At 40.3% G+C, this 18,114-nt stretch overlaps 1 protein-coding gene across 1 annotated transcript in view; it reads left to right on the top strand.

Moving 5' to 3' along the window:
* The window catches only part of LOC141444213 (putative serine protease K12H4.7), a 76,223-nt gene that overhangs the window by 36,812 nt on the left and 21,297 nt on the right, over positions 1–18,114 (top strand). Inside the window, exon 8 of the mRNA XM_074109689.1 lies at positions 17,331–17,459. Within this exon, the coding sequence (XP_073965790.1) occupies positions 17,331–17,459 (129 nt within the window). The remainder of the gene's footprint in view (positions 1–17,330; positions 17,460–18,114) is intronic.

Below are 18,114 nucleotides of genomic sequence, written 5' to 3'. Positions count from 1 at the left end.
GGATTTTGAACAGCGGTGGGAGATACAATAGACATGCTTTTAAAAGGCTTTTGACTGAATCATCAACATAATCATCCCAGCCTATGTACTTGCACTGCAGGGGCCTCCTTTCAAAGAGGGCTTGGGCCGAAGTTGCCACGCGAGCCAAGTGCGGATTGGGAACTTCACGCACATCATAAATCATCTTCGCAGGTTTGTGCAGGTTTCCTCCACGAGCTCCACCTCCTCCACCACGAGCTGGAAAACATTATGAGGTCCTGTAGGTACCTACCTACTCATTTTAGTGCATACTTACAAAATTTCATCTATTTCTGTTGCCTAGTTTTCAAATGAGACCGGGACTACGTTTGCATGGAGAATGGAACGAAGAGACTTCTCTTAAACATTTTTAATTAACATAAAATACGCGAATATCCGTATAATATTTGCCGGCACACTTAACGAGCAGATAAAACCGCCGCGGCCGTGCGATTAAACCCACCATAAATCGTCTTGATTTACGTCCAGTGTATTGTTACTCTTACAACTTCATCTTTGGGAACCCCTCGGAATGGGCTGCGGTTCATTAAATAAGTGGCCGCGGGATTTATGCCTTGGAAATTAACAAATTCGGATATTTATTTAATTACTAGTGTTTATAAGTGTGTAATGTTGTTGCTCTCAAGAAGAGGAACTTGGGTTCAAACCCCGACTCGCACCTCTGAGTTTAGGAAAATTTATCACGAGCTACACGATAAAGGAAAACATCGTGAGGAACCCTGTACAAGCCTGCGAAGCAATTCAGTGTGTGAAGTTCTCAAGCCGCACTGGGCCCGCGTGGGAACTACGGTCCGAGCCCTCTCATTCTGAGAGGAGGCCTGTGCCCGCCCAGCAATGGGACGTATATACGCTGGAATGACGATGATGATGATGATTGATTACTCGCGGCTTCGCACGCGTAAATCTAGATTTAGCAATTGAACTGGAATTCCGGGGTTTCTCTAAATTCTCATCATCACCATCTCAGCTGTAGGACGTCCACTGTTGGACATAGGCCTCCCCCACAGACCTCCAGTTGCCTCGGTTGGCAGCGGCCTGCATCCACCGTGAACCCGCGATTTTAACCAGGTCATCCGTCCATCTCGTTTTTGGACGTCTTACACTGCGCTTTCTTTGCGCGATAGAATACGGAATACGGAAATTCATCGAAGAACTATAAAGTCACCGATATAGCTGAATAAATATGGAAGTTGAAGTGGCAATGGGCGGGCCACATCGTTCGAGGAACAGATAACCGTTGGGGGAGAAAAGTCCTCGAGTGGCGACCACGAACCGCGTTGGCAGGCCTCCCACCAGGTGGACTGACATCGTGAGAGTTGCGGGAAACCGGTGGATGCAAGTGGCGAGTTGTCGTTCATTGTGACGTTCTAAGGAGGTGTTCGATACAGCGCCATCTATAGTTCATCTACTGAACTAGATAGCTTGCTAATTAATAAAAATGATCGATGCCCGTTGACATCCATGCACCTCATTAGTTAAAAAATAAAACACAAAACGTGGTGGCGCTAGTATCGCGCATCAATTTCAAAAATTCAAAATTCAAAAATTCAAAATTATTTATTAAGGTTGCAAAAAGTACAATGTTTTACAATGGTTGGCACCTCTTTTTTAAGTATAAAATACCTGTTCTAAGAGGCACCTTCTGTAGTAAAAGGTAAGTAATAACAATTTGTACTGATTAATATTATTTGTATGTATTATAAACATGAAACTACCGTGAACTCACTCATATTAAATATAATGACCCGATAACTCACGTCTTAAATCGAGTTTAGCTCGACATGTTGTGTTTGTTTTGTTTGTGTTGTAAGAGCGGCGGCGCGCAGTGCGCGTGTTGCAGCAGCCGCTGAGTCGCGTTGCTCCGAAGACGAAGGGCTACGGATTAGCCGAACATGTCGAGCTAAACTCGATTTAAGACGTGAGTTATCCGGGTCATTATATTTAATATGTATTATTAGTTAGTTAGATACATTTATTTTTTCCTAAGCACCAAATCAATGACATGCATAGCTTATATACTACGCGGTGGTGTGTGTGTGTTTTTGTGTATGTCTGTGTGTGCGTACATATTTGTGTGTGTATGTCTGCGTATGTGTGTGTGGACATGAAACGAGACTGTATAAATAAGGTTTTAAGTTTGTTTGTCTCTGTTCCATTGCAATCTGCTTCGAACTAAAAACTCCAAAAAACTCCAACCGATCTCTCATTTTGGGCACCCAATTTTACAGGGGGAGGCCTAAGCTTTCTTCAGCAGCGGACGTCTTCCGGCTGATGATGATGATGATGACACTGCGCTTGCAGATCCTCAGTCTCCATTCGAGGACCATTCGATCCTATTTCTCGTGGGAATTCCCAAATAAATCGTGGTCTTCATTGACTGACCTTTGCACTAAAACAACCATGCCTTTCATGACCATAAACCCAGCTTAGATTTCGAGATTTCATCCGAATCCGTCCAGCCGCTTTAGCGTGAAGGAGTTACAAAAATAAACACACACGCTTTCACAGACTTTCGAATTATGTTATAAATAAGATTTTGGTAAAAAAATCATTTTTAACACAAGCTTTTTTAGCTTTTTAACTGTTAGTAACTAAAATCAACAGCAGTATTATGTGTAGTATAACTCTAACAGGTTATAATGCTCCGCAATTCGTTGTCAAAGTCAAAGTCAAAGTCAAAGTCAAAATATCTTTATTCAATTAGGCTACAACAAGCACTTATGAATGTCAAAAAAAAATCTACCACCGTTCGGAAAAACTCTGCTGAGAAGAATCCGGCAAGAAACTCAACGAGGTATATATATTTTTTTTAAACAGATTTACAATATTATTAAATGACATGTATACATCACAAGTATTTAACACAACTTTATTTTTACACAGTAGGTTCGCTATTTGTCTATATTATATACCTGATATTTTTTTTGGAAACTATAGGTCTACATATTTACTAAGTTAACCTGCTAGGCAGACTTGACACCCACACTTCAGTCTACTCGTGACCACGGCAACTGTAACTTTGCCGAAACGTCGAGGTAAATATTACTCGTGTAAAAATAGCGTGATAAGTCCCGTTTATGGTATTTTGACTATAAGTTAACCTGTAATTAATATCTGTATATGACTCTTGTTTCACAATAAATAAATAAATAAATAAAAGCTTTTTTGCTGCCCGTATTATTTGTAGACTGTACTTGTATTGTCACCCAAACTACATTTGCATACCAGCTTTTAAGTCGATGCCATTAACCGTTGAAGAGTTCCATCCTGTGACAATTCTGGCCGGACTACCATAGTCACTACCAGATTATTGTAATCCCACGCAAGTTACATAGTATACCAAATTTCAATATAATCCAACCACTGGAAGTTGGTCGAATTTAACTTGCAAGATTGTAATATTAGTAGGATTTATAACTTTAAGAATAGCGAAAAAAAATATAAAAAAAAACTCAGATCACTTTATAGGTACCTACTTTATACCTATGTAGTTTGCGTTATCAATTCTATACTTACTCTCGATTATGAAGACACTACTTTTAGTATTCAGTTTAATAATTTTGTATGAATCGCTACTTTGATACGGTGTTAAATTATGTTTCTAAGTTATTTATCCCCATCCCATATCTTACAAACAAGGAGAGACATACAAGAGATGTAATTTTAGATATGCGAGCGATGTTACTAGATTCAGAGTTTGTATGAGTCATTTCATATATACTCGTATTGATATCATAGGTACCTACTAGATATTTAATACGTGTTATTTTTTATTTCTATTAACATTAGGGAAACATTAAATCTGCCTAAAAGTTCATAACTTTTGACACATTTTTGAGATAGGTACATTTTTTATGCGAGGTCTTTACGTTACTCCCAGATTGTGTTCGAATCTCTTAACGGTATTGTGCCTATTCAATTATTGGAATTATACCTTTATAGTTTTTGTGGTACTAGTCGGGGCAATGAACTTTTAGGCAAAGTTAGGCGGCGGAAGGTATACTCGTGTCTTCAAGCGTGCTAAGTCCCGTTTGTGGTGTTTTGACTATGAGTGAACATCACGAAAGTTTAAAACGTTATATTGTTCACTATGTCTGCACGTCTTGTTCTTGTTCGTACTTACTTATTTATTAAGATGACTAAGAAGAAATCATCTCAAATTATCACATGACCAAATCAAGTGTGACTTCGTTATGCGATCCGAGCGCCCCTCGCGCAGGTTAATTGGTACTTAGTCCAGTGACCCCGGGATCATCGCCGCACTGACCGAACGACAGACTTTGCTTGTAGCCATGAAAGAACGTTTGAGAGTAAGGTATTTTTGTTAGCTATCTTATCTTACTAAAATTATAAATGCTTGTGTTATGTAAGCTTGTGAAGATTGCTAAATTAAACGGTTTAGTGAGTGCGTTCACGATGGTGGCACTCACCGCACTTAAGATTCTGAAGATTATTTGTGAAGATGGGTGTCGCAATAACTGCTCGACAGATCTGCACAAAATTTGGCACACGAGGATTGCGCGGTTAAACCCGATAAGTCCAAATAATGACTGTTGAAGAGCACTATGTAAAAGTTTAAATGCGACGGGCTCACATACGTTTCAAAATGTATGAAACTCACAAGCTTAAACCATGTTATGACAAAGTTAAACCTAGTACCTGATCGTAAAAGTCATCAGACTCGAAATTTTCAGTTTTTTTTTTACATTTGCTCAACGAAATACGTCAAGATTGCTTAAAAACGAAAAATAATGATAGCACACTTGACTTGCTTGCACCCATAACACCATAACACAAACACCCCTCGAAACTCCGACAATAATAATACTGCTGGCACCGTTAATAGGTACCATGGGTTCTTTTATGCTTCCTTTTGTATTTGTTTGTCTTTTGTAATAGTAATGTCTTCTTTCTTTCTTCTTCTTTTATCTTCTTCTTTCTTCTACCTAACCAACGTAGAAAAGCTGAAAAACCCCTGACATTCTCATTTCAAACATTAATATCTCAAAAACCACCTTTAAGTCGGTGGCCACTTTTAAGTCGTTCGCTTTATGAAATATCAATGTAATCCAACTTGCACAATTTTGCTTGCTAGTCTAAACTGGGCTTAAGAACCACCAAAAAATTCGTGTCATTCTGTCCCTCTTACGCTTATCCTATTTAATACGAGAGTGAGAGGGACGATACGATACTAACTTCGATTTTCGAATTTCGGAGTAGGCCCTCTGCAAAGAAACCCGCTTTTACATTAAACAAACCGCATCGAAAACGGTACATTAATTTGAGAGCTACGATGCAACAGACTGACGGACAATGGACGGACAGATATACATTGGTTTGAAACTTATAACACCCCTCTTTTTGCGTCGGCGGGTTAAAAAAGAGGCAAAAACCGGAAACTACGTCCGAAGTCACCGCCGCCAACACCCCAAACGAACGGACGAACCAAGAACTCTAAATAACATGATTCTACGGCTCAATTTACCAATCCAGACTCAACCTTCGTGTAACGAAATAAAGTAAATTTCTGATAATATTACGAAGGCAACATATTCCGTTGTTAAACTTAGACGGACTGAGCTGACCGCAAAGAAAAACGAAATAACGCAGACAAAGTTAAGACTGCTAGATGCAAGATAAACACACGAGGTTCTAGAGAATGCAATTTGCTTTCTAAAGAAAATAAAACAAAAGTACTTAAAGAAAGAGATTAGATTTAAACGTTAGTTAGGTACTAACATTACAGTAATAGTAGTTATTTTTTTAATTTATGACGGTGGAAGCATTCTACACTACACTTCACTGAACGTAGAATATACAGAGTGAAATCTAGGACGTAATACATAATTAGTATTTCGTGCTTCAGTTAATGCTGGCAATATAATGCATTAACTCTTTTGTTGAAATAAGTCCGATGAAATTTGCGGTTTCCGTTTCCATACATTGTTCATGATTTCTTATTTCAATAATGTATAGAAACCACATTTTTTTCAGACTTATTTCAACAAAAGAGTTAATACAATACATTATATTACCCAGCGGCCAGCATTTACTGAGCACGAAACACAAATTTTGTAGTACGTTTATTTCTAATTATTTTATTTTGAAAAAACATTACTGCCAAGTTTCTTGCGCCGCATTCTTCTTGACTTTCCGAAAGCGCTGGTAGTTTAAAAAATTACTTGTAAAAATGCCCTTTACGGTATATTTACTGAATAAATGATTCGAATTTGAATTTGAATTGGAGTATCGAAACGACTGAATCTACAGAACACCGGCTCATCACGCTTATTATAATTATTATGTCGACGTTTCAACCATATCGCAGTGGCCGTGGTCACGAGTAGAACTGGTTTACTAAGTTGGTTACATTAGTTTCATCATGATATTTAAGAGGGCTGATGGCCGATGGGGTCAGAAGGTTCTCGAATGGCTTCCGCGGACCGGGAGACGAGCTGTCGGTAGGCCTCCAACAAGATGGAGCGACGACTTGGTTAAGATCGCGGGATCGCGGTGGATGCGGAAAGCACAAGACCGGTCTGAGTGGAGAGCCTTGGGGGAGGCCTATGTCCAGCAGTGGACGTCTTTCGGCTGACATGATGATGATGATGATGATTTAAAAGCTTACCTCTTGTCGGTGGAGTAATCACCATTCTGTACGCTTCTCTGCCAATGCCTTGAGCTCCTGATACTGCATTACATTGACCTTCTCTTCGGCTTGATCCTTAACCGCACGTCTCGGTGTTCCCCTCCCTCTCTTGCTCCCTATTTTCCCTTCAATTATTGTTCTTACGTAACTATCATGTCGTATCAGTCGTCGTAGTGTGTCATAGGCTATACTATAGGTTGGGTAATTGTAGCCTAAATTAATAACTTTGACTTTGTACACAAGAACAACTTCGTAAAATTAGTGCCCATTGGCTAAACACTCAATGGAGCAAAAGCCTGTACCAACAAAACGCGAAACTCGATAGCATCGTCGACGGATGCCCAAACTTTATTACACTGTAAGTTATGGCATGAATTAGGGTCGTTTCCCAAACTTTATCGCAGTCATTCACCCGTGAGTCTTTTACGAATCGTAAACACAGCTCATGATATACAAAAGGGGCTAGAAACAACTCAAAATGGACCGGGATAGGGTTCGGATTGGGATGGAGATGGATAGGATTAATTCAAGGCAATTTAAGCTATCCGAATGCGTGTGTAATTATAACGTGATCGAAATAAATACGACTATGTTTTGTGTATGGGGTAGCAGAAGGTTCAACTTAAGTTCCAACTTACATTACATTGCGGTGTTGTAAAGCAAACGAATTTGAACCAGGCAGTCGAGCCTCGCAATGTAACTTGCACGATTTTTCCAGCACCAAACTGGGCTTTAATTCTGCATCATTTAAGCGAAATAAGTTTCTGAAAAAAAATACCTACAAGCCGTTTTGGTGGCTGTAGTTTTGTTGACTGTACTTGCATTGTCAGGCATGTGTGCGAAAATATTTCAGTCGCCGCTACCGCGTTTTTAGAAGTAAAAATGAAAGTATTTTTTTAAATTAAAATACTTCATACCCTTAGTGTAAGTTTTCGGTTACAAAATACGTCTCGATCGCGTTCGCGTTAAAATCTCAATTTGTATGGAAACACGAACATCGCAAACGTTCCGCTAGAGGCGCTGTTCGTGTTTCCATATAAATTGAGATTTTAACGCGAACGCGATCGTGACGTATTTTGTAACCGAAAACTTACACTAGGGCTACTGAAACTTAGTAGGATATATTACAAATTTCACGCTATTGGCGATATGTACATTATTTTATAAAAATATCCACATTTTCATTCATAAAAAAAGTAAAATACGTGGAATTGGCACACTAACGCCATCTACTGGCGCTGTAGTGCCTAGCTGACCGTACCACCTTAACGACCTACCGTCAGTAAAAAGTTATTTAGCAAATAATAATGCTTTTAATAATCATACCTTCTCACCGTTTAGCGGGCAAATGTCGTCTTAGCAAAATGAAGGTTCAGATCGTGCATGTCAGCGATCCTTTTTACGACGCACCATTTTATTTACGATCTCTGTAATAAGATACTAGAAAAAACTGAGCCTGAAGCGCACAATGGCGTCTAGTTTAGCTTTATAGAGGTCGAGCCGAGGCGCGGCACGTCCTGCCTTCAGATTTCGGACGAAAGACGTAGATAATAATGCTATGAATATCTTTGGACTAAATAATAGTAGGTTATTGTCGTGGCCTGGAAGCAGCCAATTGCTGGCTGAGTATGAGTATTAAACGGACGAGCTTGCGAGTCCGTTTAACTAATACGAAGCCAGCAATTGCTATTCCAGCCGAGACTTTATAAAGCTTTTCTCAAAAATGATGAATAATTCTGAAATAGACTAAACTTTTTCTCAAAATATATCATAACATTTAATTTTATTCCAATAAGTTTTCTTATGCTTTCCCGCCTTTTTTCATTAAAAATAAACTGCTGCTGTATTTTTCCACCGAAAACACCACAAGCTGTTTCAGACCCAATAAAAAAGTCCGAAGTTCCAACAAAATATCTGATACCGCCCATTAGATTTGCGCCCTTCAGATTTCGGACGAAAGACGTAGATAATAATGCTATGAATATCTTTGGATTAAATAAAAATAGCTTCTTGTTTCACTGCTTTGTTGTGCTTTCAGGTTTTTTTGTTTAGTTACTCCGTATAATGCTGTGTGCCTGTGTTACAATTGTGATTGTACACACTAAATCGTTTTATTTCCTGTCTCTTCTACAATGTTGTCGTTTACAAATGTAGTTGTACCAAAATAATATACTTAATAAATAAAGCATAGTAATCATATGAAACCTGCACACTCTGCGAAGGCAATTCAATTCTGAGAGGAGGCCTGTGCACAGCAGTGGAATACGTACCTATCTAGACTGCGATGATGGTGATGTAGAATATAAATATATAAATAAATAAATATCCTCTTCTTTTCACTCGTTAAAATGTATTAAGTATCCTGGATTGTAAAAAAGTACGAGTACACTGGTTCTTTACCAGTTTGTAGGTTTCTATAAAAATCCAGTGTTAGCAGTGCCCTTTTCCTAAGGAAAATTTATTCAGCAATGGGTCATTTTAGGGGTATCTGATAGACAGAAAAAAAAACAAGTTTTCAGACTTTATCAAGGGCGTGTCGCCAGGGGGAGCAAGGAGGACACCTGCCCCCCCCCCCCCTCTCAGAGATTCTAAAAAAGTTGCCAAATATAAAGCAACCAAACCAGTCTAGTCTTTGACTTGACTTGCTTGATTGATCATTCCTGTACGTCGAAACCGAAACTCGAATGAATTCACCAATTCCAATAAATACCTACAATTCATATTTTTCTCACTCTCAATATATACCCCCCCACCGGGCCATCGGCTGGCGATGCCCTTGCTTTTCATACTGCGTGCCTTATAAGACCGTCATACCAAGTTTCATACCTTTCATAACATTCACGTTTCCCTTGTTTGCAGAGACACCAGCGTGGAAGATCTCCGGTTCCTTACGGTGGACCAGGCGCTGGGGGACCTGGCTCAGTTCATCCAGCACGTCAAGAGCGACAGCTTCGAGGATGGCAAGTATAAGTAAGTACACGGAACTCAAGACAGAATCGGTATTCTTTCTCTTTTTCATACGAATCTTCAGGGAAGAAGACCGACGATTCCCAAGCATTAACATTCTAACCAAGGGAACAACCAAGTGGTTGGAGAATTTGACTATGAAGCTTAAGGTCCTGGGTTCGATCCCCGGTCGGGGCAGATATTTGTATGAATAATACAAAGATCTCGGCAGTCTAGCACAGTCCAGTTCAATCGGAACTCTTCCCAGGCACGAGAAAAATGTGGAGCTTCCTGGGACAGCATTCCCGGAGTAACACAACTTAGGGATATTTAAAAAACGAGTCTATTAGTCTCTCAAAGTGCCGGCAACAATCATACCCCATCGTTGCAGTGTCCATGGGAAGCGGTGATTTTTTCCCATCATACCCACATGCTCATGGAAATGCCTACTCGGAAAATATCGATTTTCAATGACCACAACCATGTCGTCTACATAAACCGGCCATTCTCATTTTATCGTGCACCTGTCTAATTACCGCACCGCTTTTTTTTGTCATGCAAAAGCGACACGACACTGCAACTGAGTGCACATCTAGAAAAAGGACGGCCGCCATTTACATTTATTTGTGCACTCAAGTCCGTGTCACTGTGCGGTAAAAAAGCAGTACGGTAATTAGACAGATGCACATTAAAATCAGAATGGCCGAAACCGTGTCACAAACCAAGCCTGGTATCTCCAGAGATGGCGCGGTGGCGCTAGTGGGTTGCTCGTACGCCGGCAGCATGGCCACCTGGATGCGTCTGGGCTACCCCCACCTGGTGGACGCCGTGTTCTCCGACAGCGGCCCGCTGCACGCTCAAGAGGACTTTCCTGGTGAGAACATGAATCCCCTTTTGCCAGTGCAGTGTTTGCAGTGTTGCAGTTTTCAACCAGCGATATGCTGAGCCGGGACCTTTTTATAACCGCAACACTACTTATATTTTGTTTCACACCTCTCCTTCAGAAAAGTAACTTTTCCCCCCTGACTGTGCAGCTTTTCTATTCAAGGCTTTTCTAAGTGTTTTATTGCAAATGCAAATTTTGAAGTTGATAATTGTAAAGCCACGCTATTTTCTATGCTGGTTGTTCTTTAATAATAGGTATTTAGATTTTTTTCAAGTTTCTTAATGCTCGGTGCGAAAAGTTGTATGAGCCACTCGGGAGCAAAAATATTTTCATCTTGGGCGTTAACACTTGAATCCCTCATTACGCTCAGGATTCTATTGTAGAATCCTTCGCTACATTCTGGATTCAATGTACGCCCTCGCCGTAAATACACCATTTTGCTCCCTTGTGACACGAATAACTATTTCTAACCTGTGTAATGTGTCACTGCTGTTATAAATAATTTATTTTCTTTCTTTCTTATTTTCTTACTTATAAGAACTAGTCAAAAGAAAGGGCCGCTTGAGTTTCATCGGTAAAATTAAATCAAAAATACTTTTGTGATTTTATCTGAATTCAAAATTAAAAGTATCAATAACCATTTATGCAAGGAATGTTACTTATAAGTGTAATAATGAATGTTATAATATGACTAGTTGTTGTCGGCGACTTCGTGTGCAAACAATACGTTTATCGGGCGCCTGCAGGAAAAAAGTCAATCCAATCCAGAAAAAAAAACCAATCCTATGACCTTCCCAGGGTCTTATACTATGCAATGCTATGCCTTTCCCAGGCTAACAGAGTTCTAAACTAACATTTTAATTGTACTTATTTAAAGTTTTTTTAAAGCTGTCGGGTTTTTACAAGCTTTTATTTAGTTGTCTGTCTGTCTTTATGTCTGTAATCAAATCTTGCAAGTTAAATTTGACCAACTTACAGTAGTCAGATTGACTTAAAATTTGGAATACTTATGTAAATCGCGTGACAATACAATAACCTAGTAGTGACATCCTGGTAGTCCGGCCAGGATCGTCTCCGCAGGACGAAACTCTTCAACGGTTAACAGCATCGACTTTAAATTTGGTATGCAAATGTAGTTTGGATGACAATGCAAGTGCAGTCAACAAAAATTACAGTCAGCAAAAAAATAAATGGAATTTTTATGGTTAGGTTATTTAGCACGGATGGCCGTTGGGGCCGAAAAGTTCTCGAGGGGAGACCGCGGATCGGCAAGCGCAGCGTAGGACGTCCACCAACAAGATGGACGGATGACCTGGTTGAAGCCGCGGGTTCACGGTGGATGCAGGCCGCTGCACACCGAAGCAACTGGAGGTCTGTTGGGGAGGCCTATGTCCAACAGTGGACGTCCTACGGCTAAGATGATGATGATGATGATGAGGTTATTTTCTGGCAAGTTGTATTTAGATAGGTCCTTGGTGAAATCGTCTTTCGTTGCCCTCTGATGATCTCATTGGTCCCCAGAATACCTGGAGGTGATAACCGAGGCCCTCCGCAGCCAGGGCAGCGCCGCGTGCGTGGCGAGCGTGGCGGACGCCGTCCAACAACTCCAGGCACTGCTGAACACCGCTACTGGAGCTCAGACGGTTTCTGACATGTTCAAGTAAGCCCGGAGCGACACTTTACCGGCCCTGACAAAACCGACATGGAAATACCAACCCTGTTTTTCGTGTACACGCACATTGAATGCCATGCCACTAAATATCAGCCCGGTATGCATGAAAATGATATAAAAACTAGCAATCATCATCATCATCAGCCCGAAGACGTCCACTGCTGGACAAAGGCCTCCCCCTTAGAACGCCACAATGAACGACAACTCGCCACTTGCATCCACCGGTTTCCCGCTACTCTCACGATGTCGTCAGTCCACCTGGTGGGAGGCCTGCCAACGCTTCGTCTTCCGGTTCGTGGTCGCCACTCGGAGACTTTTCTCCCCAACGGTTATCTGTTCTTCGAGCGATGTGGCCTGCCCATTGCCACTTCAATTTGCATATTTTTCCAGCTATGTCAGTGACTTTAGTTCTTCGACGAATTTCCGTATTCCGGATTCTATCGCGCAAAGAAACTAGCAATAAAACCCTCATATTAACTGCTGCCGTTAGAGCATTATATTTTAGTTAGTAACCTCCGACTCAGCCATGACCATGACCTTGCATTACTTCCTGTATCCCGCGGTGTAAGTCACGATGACGTAATTTCTCACATTACGATGGCCAAATTCGCAGCGCTAGCCATGAGACTCGTTAGCTCAGTAGGTGAGAGCGCCGATATAAACTAAGCATTTGACCATCGGAGGGCGGAGGTTCAAATCCTTCACGAGTCAGACTTTTTGCTTTTTATAGAGGGTTATTTGTTTCGAGCGTATACTTTAAAAAATACAACATATTATGTACTTTAGTTTCCTGTTAACCTTAGCGGTCCCCCGACACAAAGCCCGACACCGACGTCGCTTAGATAAAAAAAATATTACTAGGTACTTATACTAAATTAACTTAGGCTAATTTTGCGGGAAATCAGCATAGTCCCCGCGGGATAGGGATAAACGAATTCTTCGCAGATAAAGTCGCGGGCAACAGCTAGGTAGTGCATAATTATTTTTTACTTTTTAGTTGTCTTTTTAGCAGCATTTTTTTTGGGCGTTTTTATTTTTAGTTTTGCTGGCGTTTTTTAATGTCGGAGGTTTTTTTTAATTTTTATTAGAGATAAACAAGCAGCTCCATCGAGACTTGGCTAGTTTTTTACAGAATGTTTTTGGTGGGATTTCACTTCTCTTTGTAGAAACGTGGGCTTATTACTTATTATCAAATGAAGCGGCCCACCAAGTTGAATATTTTTTGTAAAGGCGGTATGTCGATCTCTAATAGTTTGGTTGAACTCTTGTGTTTTCTAATCAGGGTCACCATGTACTCCAGATCTTCGATTATCCTACTTTTTATAGTTTTCCCTTTATGTGGCCATTATAACCTAACTCTGTACCAAATTTCAGCTCTCTGAGTTTATGGAAAGTACTAGTTCTATTGTGATGATCATGAGTGAGTGAGTGAGTGAGTGTCATAAATGCGAAACTTTGCTTTCGCTTAACTTCGGAACTAAATGACCTACAGACTTGAAATTTTGGATTTTAAGTATATCATTATAGCTTACTGGATGACGAAAATTTCTGCGTTCTGGTCTTATCCAGAGGTTCTCAAATAGGGGCCTGAAAATGCGGCGAAATAGTTCCAGTAAAGGATGGTACGGCAGTGTTTGCTTCGCGCTCGACTTGGCGGGGGCACTACCGTCCCCAAGTAAAAGCAAAAAAGTCTGACTCGTGAAGGATTTGAACCTCCGCCCTCCGATGCTTTTATGTTTAGTTTATATCGGCGCTCTCACCTACTGAGCTAACGAGTCTATTAAAATGTGTAGCCAATCCAGCCTTCATATTGAAGAAATTATAAATTATCGAATACCTACCCACATAAAAAAAAAAGATTTGGGAAAACTAAGAACAACTTATTTTTTAACGTTACTTACTAAATTAAAAAAACGCATTCAAATCGGTCCACCCGTTTAAGAGCTACGGTGCCACAGATAGAAAATTTGGCTTGCTGGTAGAAAGTAAGCCATCGAACATAGGGCTTTTCCATGACTGTTTTAGTAAGAATTTTTTGCTTTTTATACAACTGTCCGAAAGAGGGAAAAACTGTTTGTTTCGAGCGTATGTACATGTGTTAAGGTATCATTTTCACAGAAAATTAATATGAAAAAAAAATCAATAATAAATTAAAAAAGTCTTAAAACCTAGCTGCTTAAAAAAACTAAAAAGAAGATAATAAGTATAGTTGGTGTAAATATTCAACATTTTTGCATTTTTTTTGTCATTATCGTTTTGGCAAGATACCAATAGTTAAATCTAGTGTAATCAATTTTTTTGCGACTTGTCCTTCTGTTGTGCCAATAAAAACGCTAACCCACGTTTTTTAGTTTTTTTAAGCTAGCTAGGTTTTAAGAATTTTTCATTTGTTATTTATTTATTTTTTTCAAATACGCTTAAGTAACCCTCTTTCGGACAGTTGTATAAAAAGCTAAAAAGTCTGACTCGTGAAGGATTTGAACCTCCGCCCTCCGATGTTCATCTTTTTAGTTTATATCGGCGCTCTCACCTACTGAGCTAACGAGTCTCTTGAATTGCGCTGCGAGCTCAGCCATCTTATTGTGAGAAATTACACACGCGCACATACACACACTTTAATTTGTATTTTCTTTATTATTATCCTAATAAACTATTAAACATGATATTTTTGTATTTTTTTCTTGTATTCGTATTACTACGTTAATAAAGTTATACATTAAAATTTTTGTTACAAGTTAATATGAATAAAAAAGTATAAAATAAAAAACATTAAATTTAAAAATCAAAAAACCCGACTGCCTTAAAAACTAAAAGGAAGAAAATAAGTCTAGTGGTCTAGAACTCTGTCAATTCAAATCGTAACCAGCTCAAAAAATCTTGGTAATGGGTCCCGACTGTTGAACCTTAAATGAGCTTCTTGACAGAGTTCTAGATTACTAGACTTATTTTCTTCCTTTTAGTTTTTAAGGCAGTCGGGTTTTTTTTCTGTAATTTAATAGATGGTGTACATGAATACATGCCATCCTACGTAAGTTCAACCTATTAAACCGTGAAATATCTTGTTGGAAGAACGATTTTTTGGTAACGCCAGTGACAATTTTGGTAACGCAGGAGACGCCCACAGTGTCGGTAAAATAGTTTATTGGCCCAGTTACGATAGGTCGCCGGATAAGCTAGTCTTTGATACAAACGCAGCCTAAAGCCCTTTTCAAACTGGCATTTATCATATCCCATTTGTTGTCCAGCACGTGCTCCCCGATCCAGGCGGGCGCGCCGCTGGACCTGGCCACGTTCTTCTGGTTCGGCATCACGGAGACCTTCGCCTACCTGGTGCAGTACGCGACGCCTGGAGACATTCCCGACGCCTGCGCGGTGCTCACCGACTCCTCTGTCTGTAAGTCAACAACCCTTAAGGTGGGTACTGACCAACGTTACGAGTGTAATGTAACATGTTGCACAGAGAGCATTCGTGCAGTCAGTACTTAGTGTTACGGGGAAACCAGCGAGCAACGAGCCGCTCGTTGCTCGCTTTGAGTGCTCCACCCGGCTGTCGGTTTTTTGGCGAATCCTTTGACTGTTACGCGGTTCAGTCAGTACGCTGTAACAAGTCAGCCATCTTTACTGAGAGTGGCTGGCGAATATGGAGCACAAGTTTTGACGAGCAACATTACGCAGATTTTAAGAACACAGTGAACATGCTCAATGCGTAACATGCTCGATGCGAATGTACATTTCACCTCTTAACGTTGGTCAGTACCCAGCTTTACACTAATCGACCAGCCAGTCCGTCCATCTGGACCCAATAGGCTCGACGACTAAAAAAACTGTCTAGTCCGTCAGTTAGATAATTAAATAACCTAACCAAAAAAGTTTCATTTTTAATACAAGCTTTTTTGCTGACTGTACTTGCATTGTCACCCAAACTACATTTGCATACCAAATTTCAAGTCGATGCTATTAACCGTTGAAGAGTTCCGCCCTGCGGAGACGATCCTGGCTGGACTACCAGGATGTCACTACTAGATTATTTTATTGTCACGCGATGGTAAATTTCAAGTCAAGCTGACTATTGGAACAGATAACCGTTGGGGGAGAAAAGTCCTCGAGTGGCGACCACGAACCGGAAGACGAAGCGTTGGCAGGCCTCCCACCAGGTGGACTGACGACATCGTGAGAGTAGCGGGAAACCGGTGGATGCAAGTGGCAAGTTGTCGTTCATTGTGGCGTTCTAAGGGGGAGGCCTTTGTCCAGCAGTGGACGTCTTCGGGCTGATGATGATGATGATGATGATGACTATTGGAAGTTGATCAAAATATAACTTGCAAGATTTGACTACAGACAGACAGACAACGGGACAGGTGAAACTAAATAAAAGCTTGTAATAAAAATATTGTACACGTATTTTTTATTTTGTTTGACAAACAAAAAATGAAGAGGATACAGTAGAAGTTTCGAGTGAAGTCACTAATGGTACGATTTTTATCTAATAGTGGCGTCACAGGCTCCCACTCCTGAAGTTTGATCGGGAGTTTGATTCATCCTTTGTCGATGTTTAATAATTTGATGGACCAAAAAATACGTGTCCCATATTTTTCCATTACCTAACTGTCGGACTAAATAGAATGTTATATTTTTAACCCAGTCGTCATCCCTATTGTTTAACAAAGTACAAGCTACAATTATAAATACTCGTACAATACCTAATAGTGAATTTGAAATCGGTAATACTAATAACGGTAAACGTACGAGTGCTCGTCACTGCAGGGCTACTACGAAACTCGAAACTCGAAGTTCGTATCGTACCGTCCCTCTCGCTCTCGTATTAAATAGTATAAGTGTCAAAGGGACCGCACGGCACGAACTTCGAGTTTCGTAGTAGTTTCGTTGTCGAACACTTGACTTGGACCATGGACGTTTACTTTACTTGTATTTTGTTATGCAATCGGGCTCTGGTTGAACGGTTAGTTAGGTATAGGTCCTGCTAATATTTAAAACGTATTTGTGTTTTGAACTTTTTCTTTATGTTGAAAAAAAAATGGTTTATATCTTAGAAGCAATTTATCATAATTATTCTGCTTTTTTACAACGTTTTATTTAACTTGCAATGTTTGTAGGTAAGCAACCCGTTTTTTTTCCAGCGGACCCTGTGCAGCGGCTGGCGACGTGGGTCCGCAGCCAGGAGTGGACGCAGCCCTGCATCGAGACGCGCTACTCCGTCGTGGTGGCGGAACACACCAACACCAGCTACGACGCACCGCAGGCCGTCAGTGAGTATTATCAATACAATACAATTGCAGGTGGTAGGTAAGACCTTAATTGTGCAAGGTCCGCCGGATTGCTACCACCATCTTGCTCGCTAATCCTGCCGTGAAGCAACAGTGCTTGCACTGTTGCGTTTCGGCGTGGAGAGTAAGACAGCCGGTGAAATTACTGGCACTTGAGGTATCCCATCTTAGGCCTCTAGGTTGGCAACGCATCTGCAATACCCCTGGTGTTGCGGATGTTTATGGGCGGTGGCGATCTCTTACCATCAGGAGACCCATCCAGTCGAATAAAAAACAAAACTTCATTGAACACCAAAACATATACCGGGTGTTTCTGACCATGGGGATTGAAGGTTTGAATCTACTCACAAAATTAAGCTACTTGTTATGTAACATTTTCAAAAAGCTTAAATTTGGATCATTTATTAATCCTCGAAGTTTAATTATTAAATCAGTGTATCGGACATGGCGGTGTTATCGCTGTCTCTTGGTACGGGGGCCTTGAAATAATTTTCGATATTTATTTGACGTCTCTAAGATAAACATTTATCAATGTGCCGTCAATTTAGCAGTGTATCGCATACATTGAAAATGACTTTTAATTTGTGTGAAAAAAACAATAGACGAAAAGTCAAAATATCAATTTACGCTATAACAA

Source organism: Choristoneura fumiferana, chromosome 29 (genome assembly GCF_025370935.1).
Source record: "Choristoneura fumiferana chromosome 29, NRCan_CFum_1, whole genome shotgun sequence".
In the NCBI taxonomy this organism is placed as follows: Eukaryota; Metazoa; Arthropoda; class Insecta; order Lepidoptera; family Tortricidae; genus Choristoneura; species Choristoneura fumiferana.
This window is presented reverse-complemented; position numbering and strand designations above follow the sequence as displayed.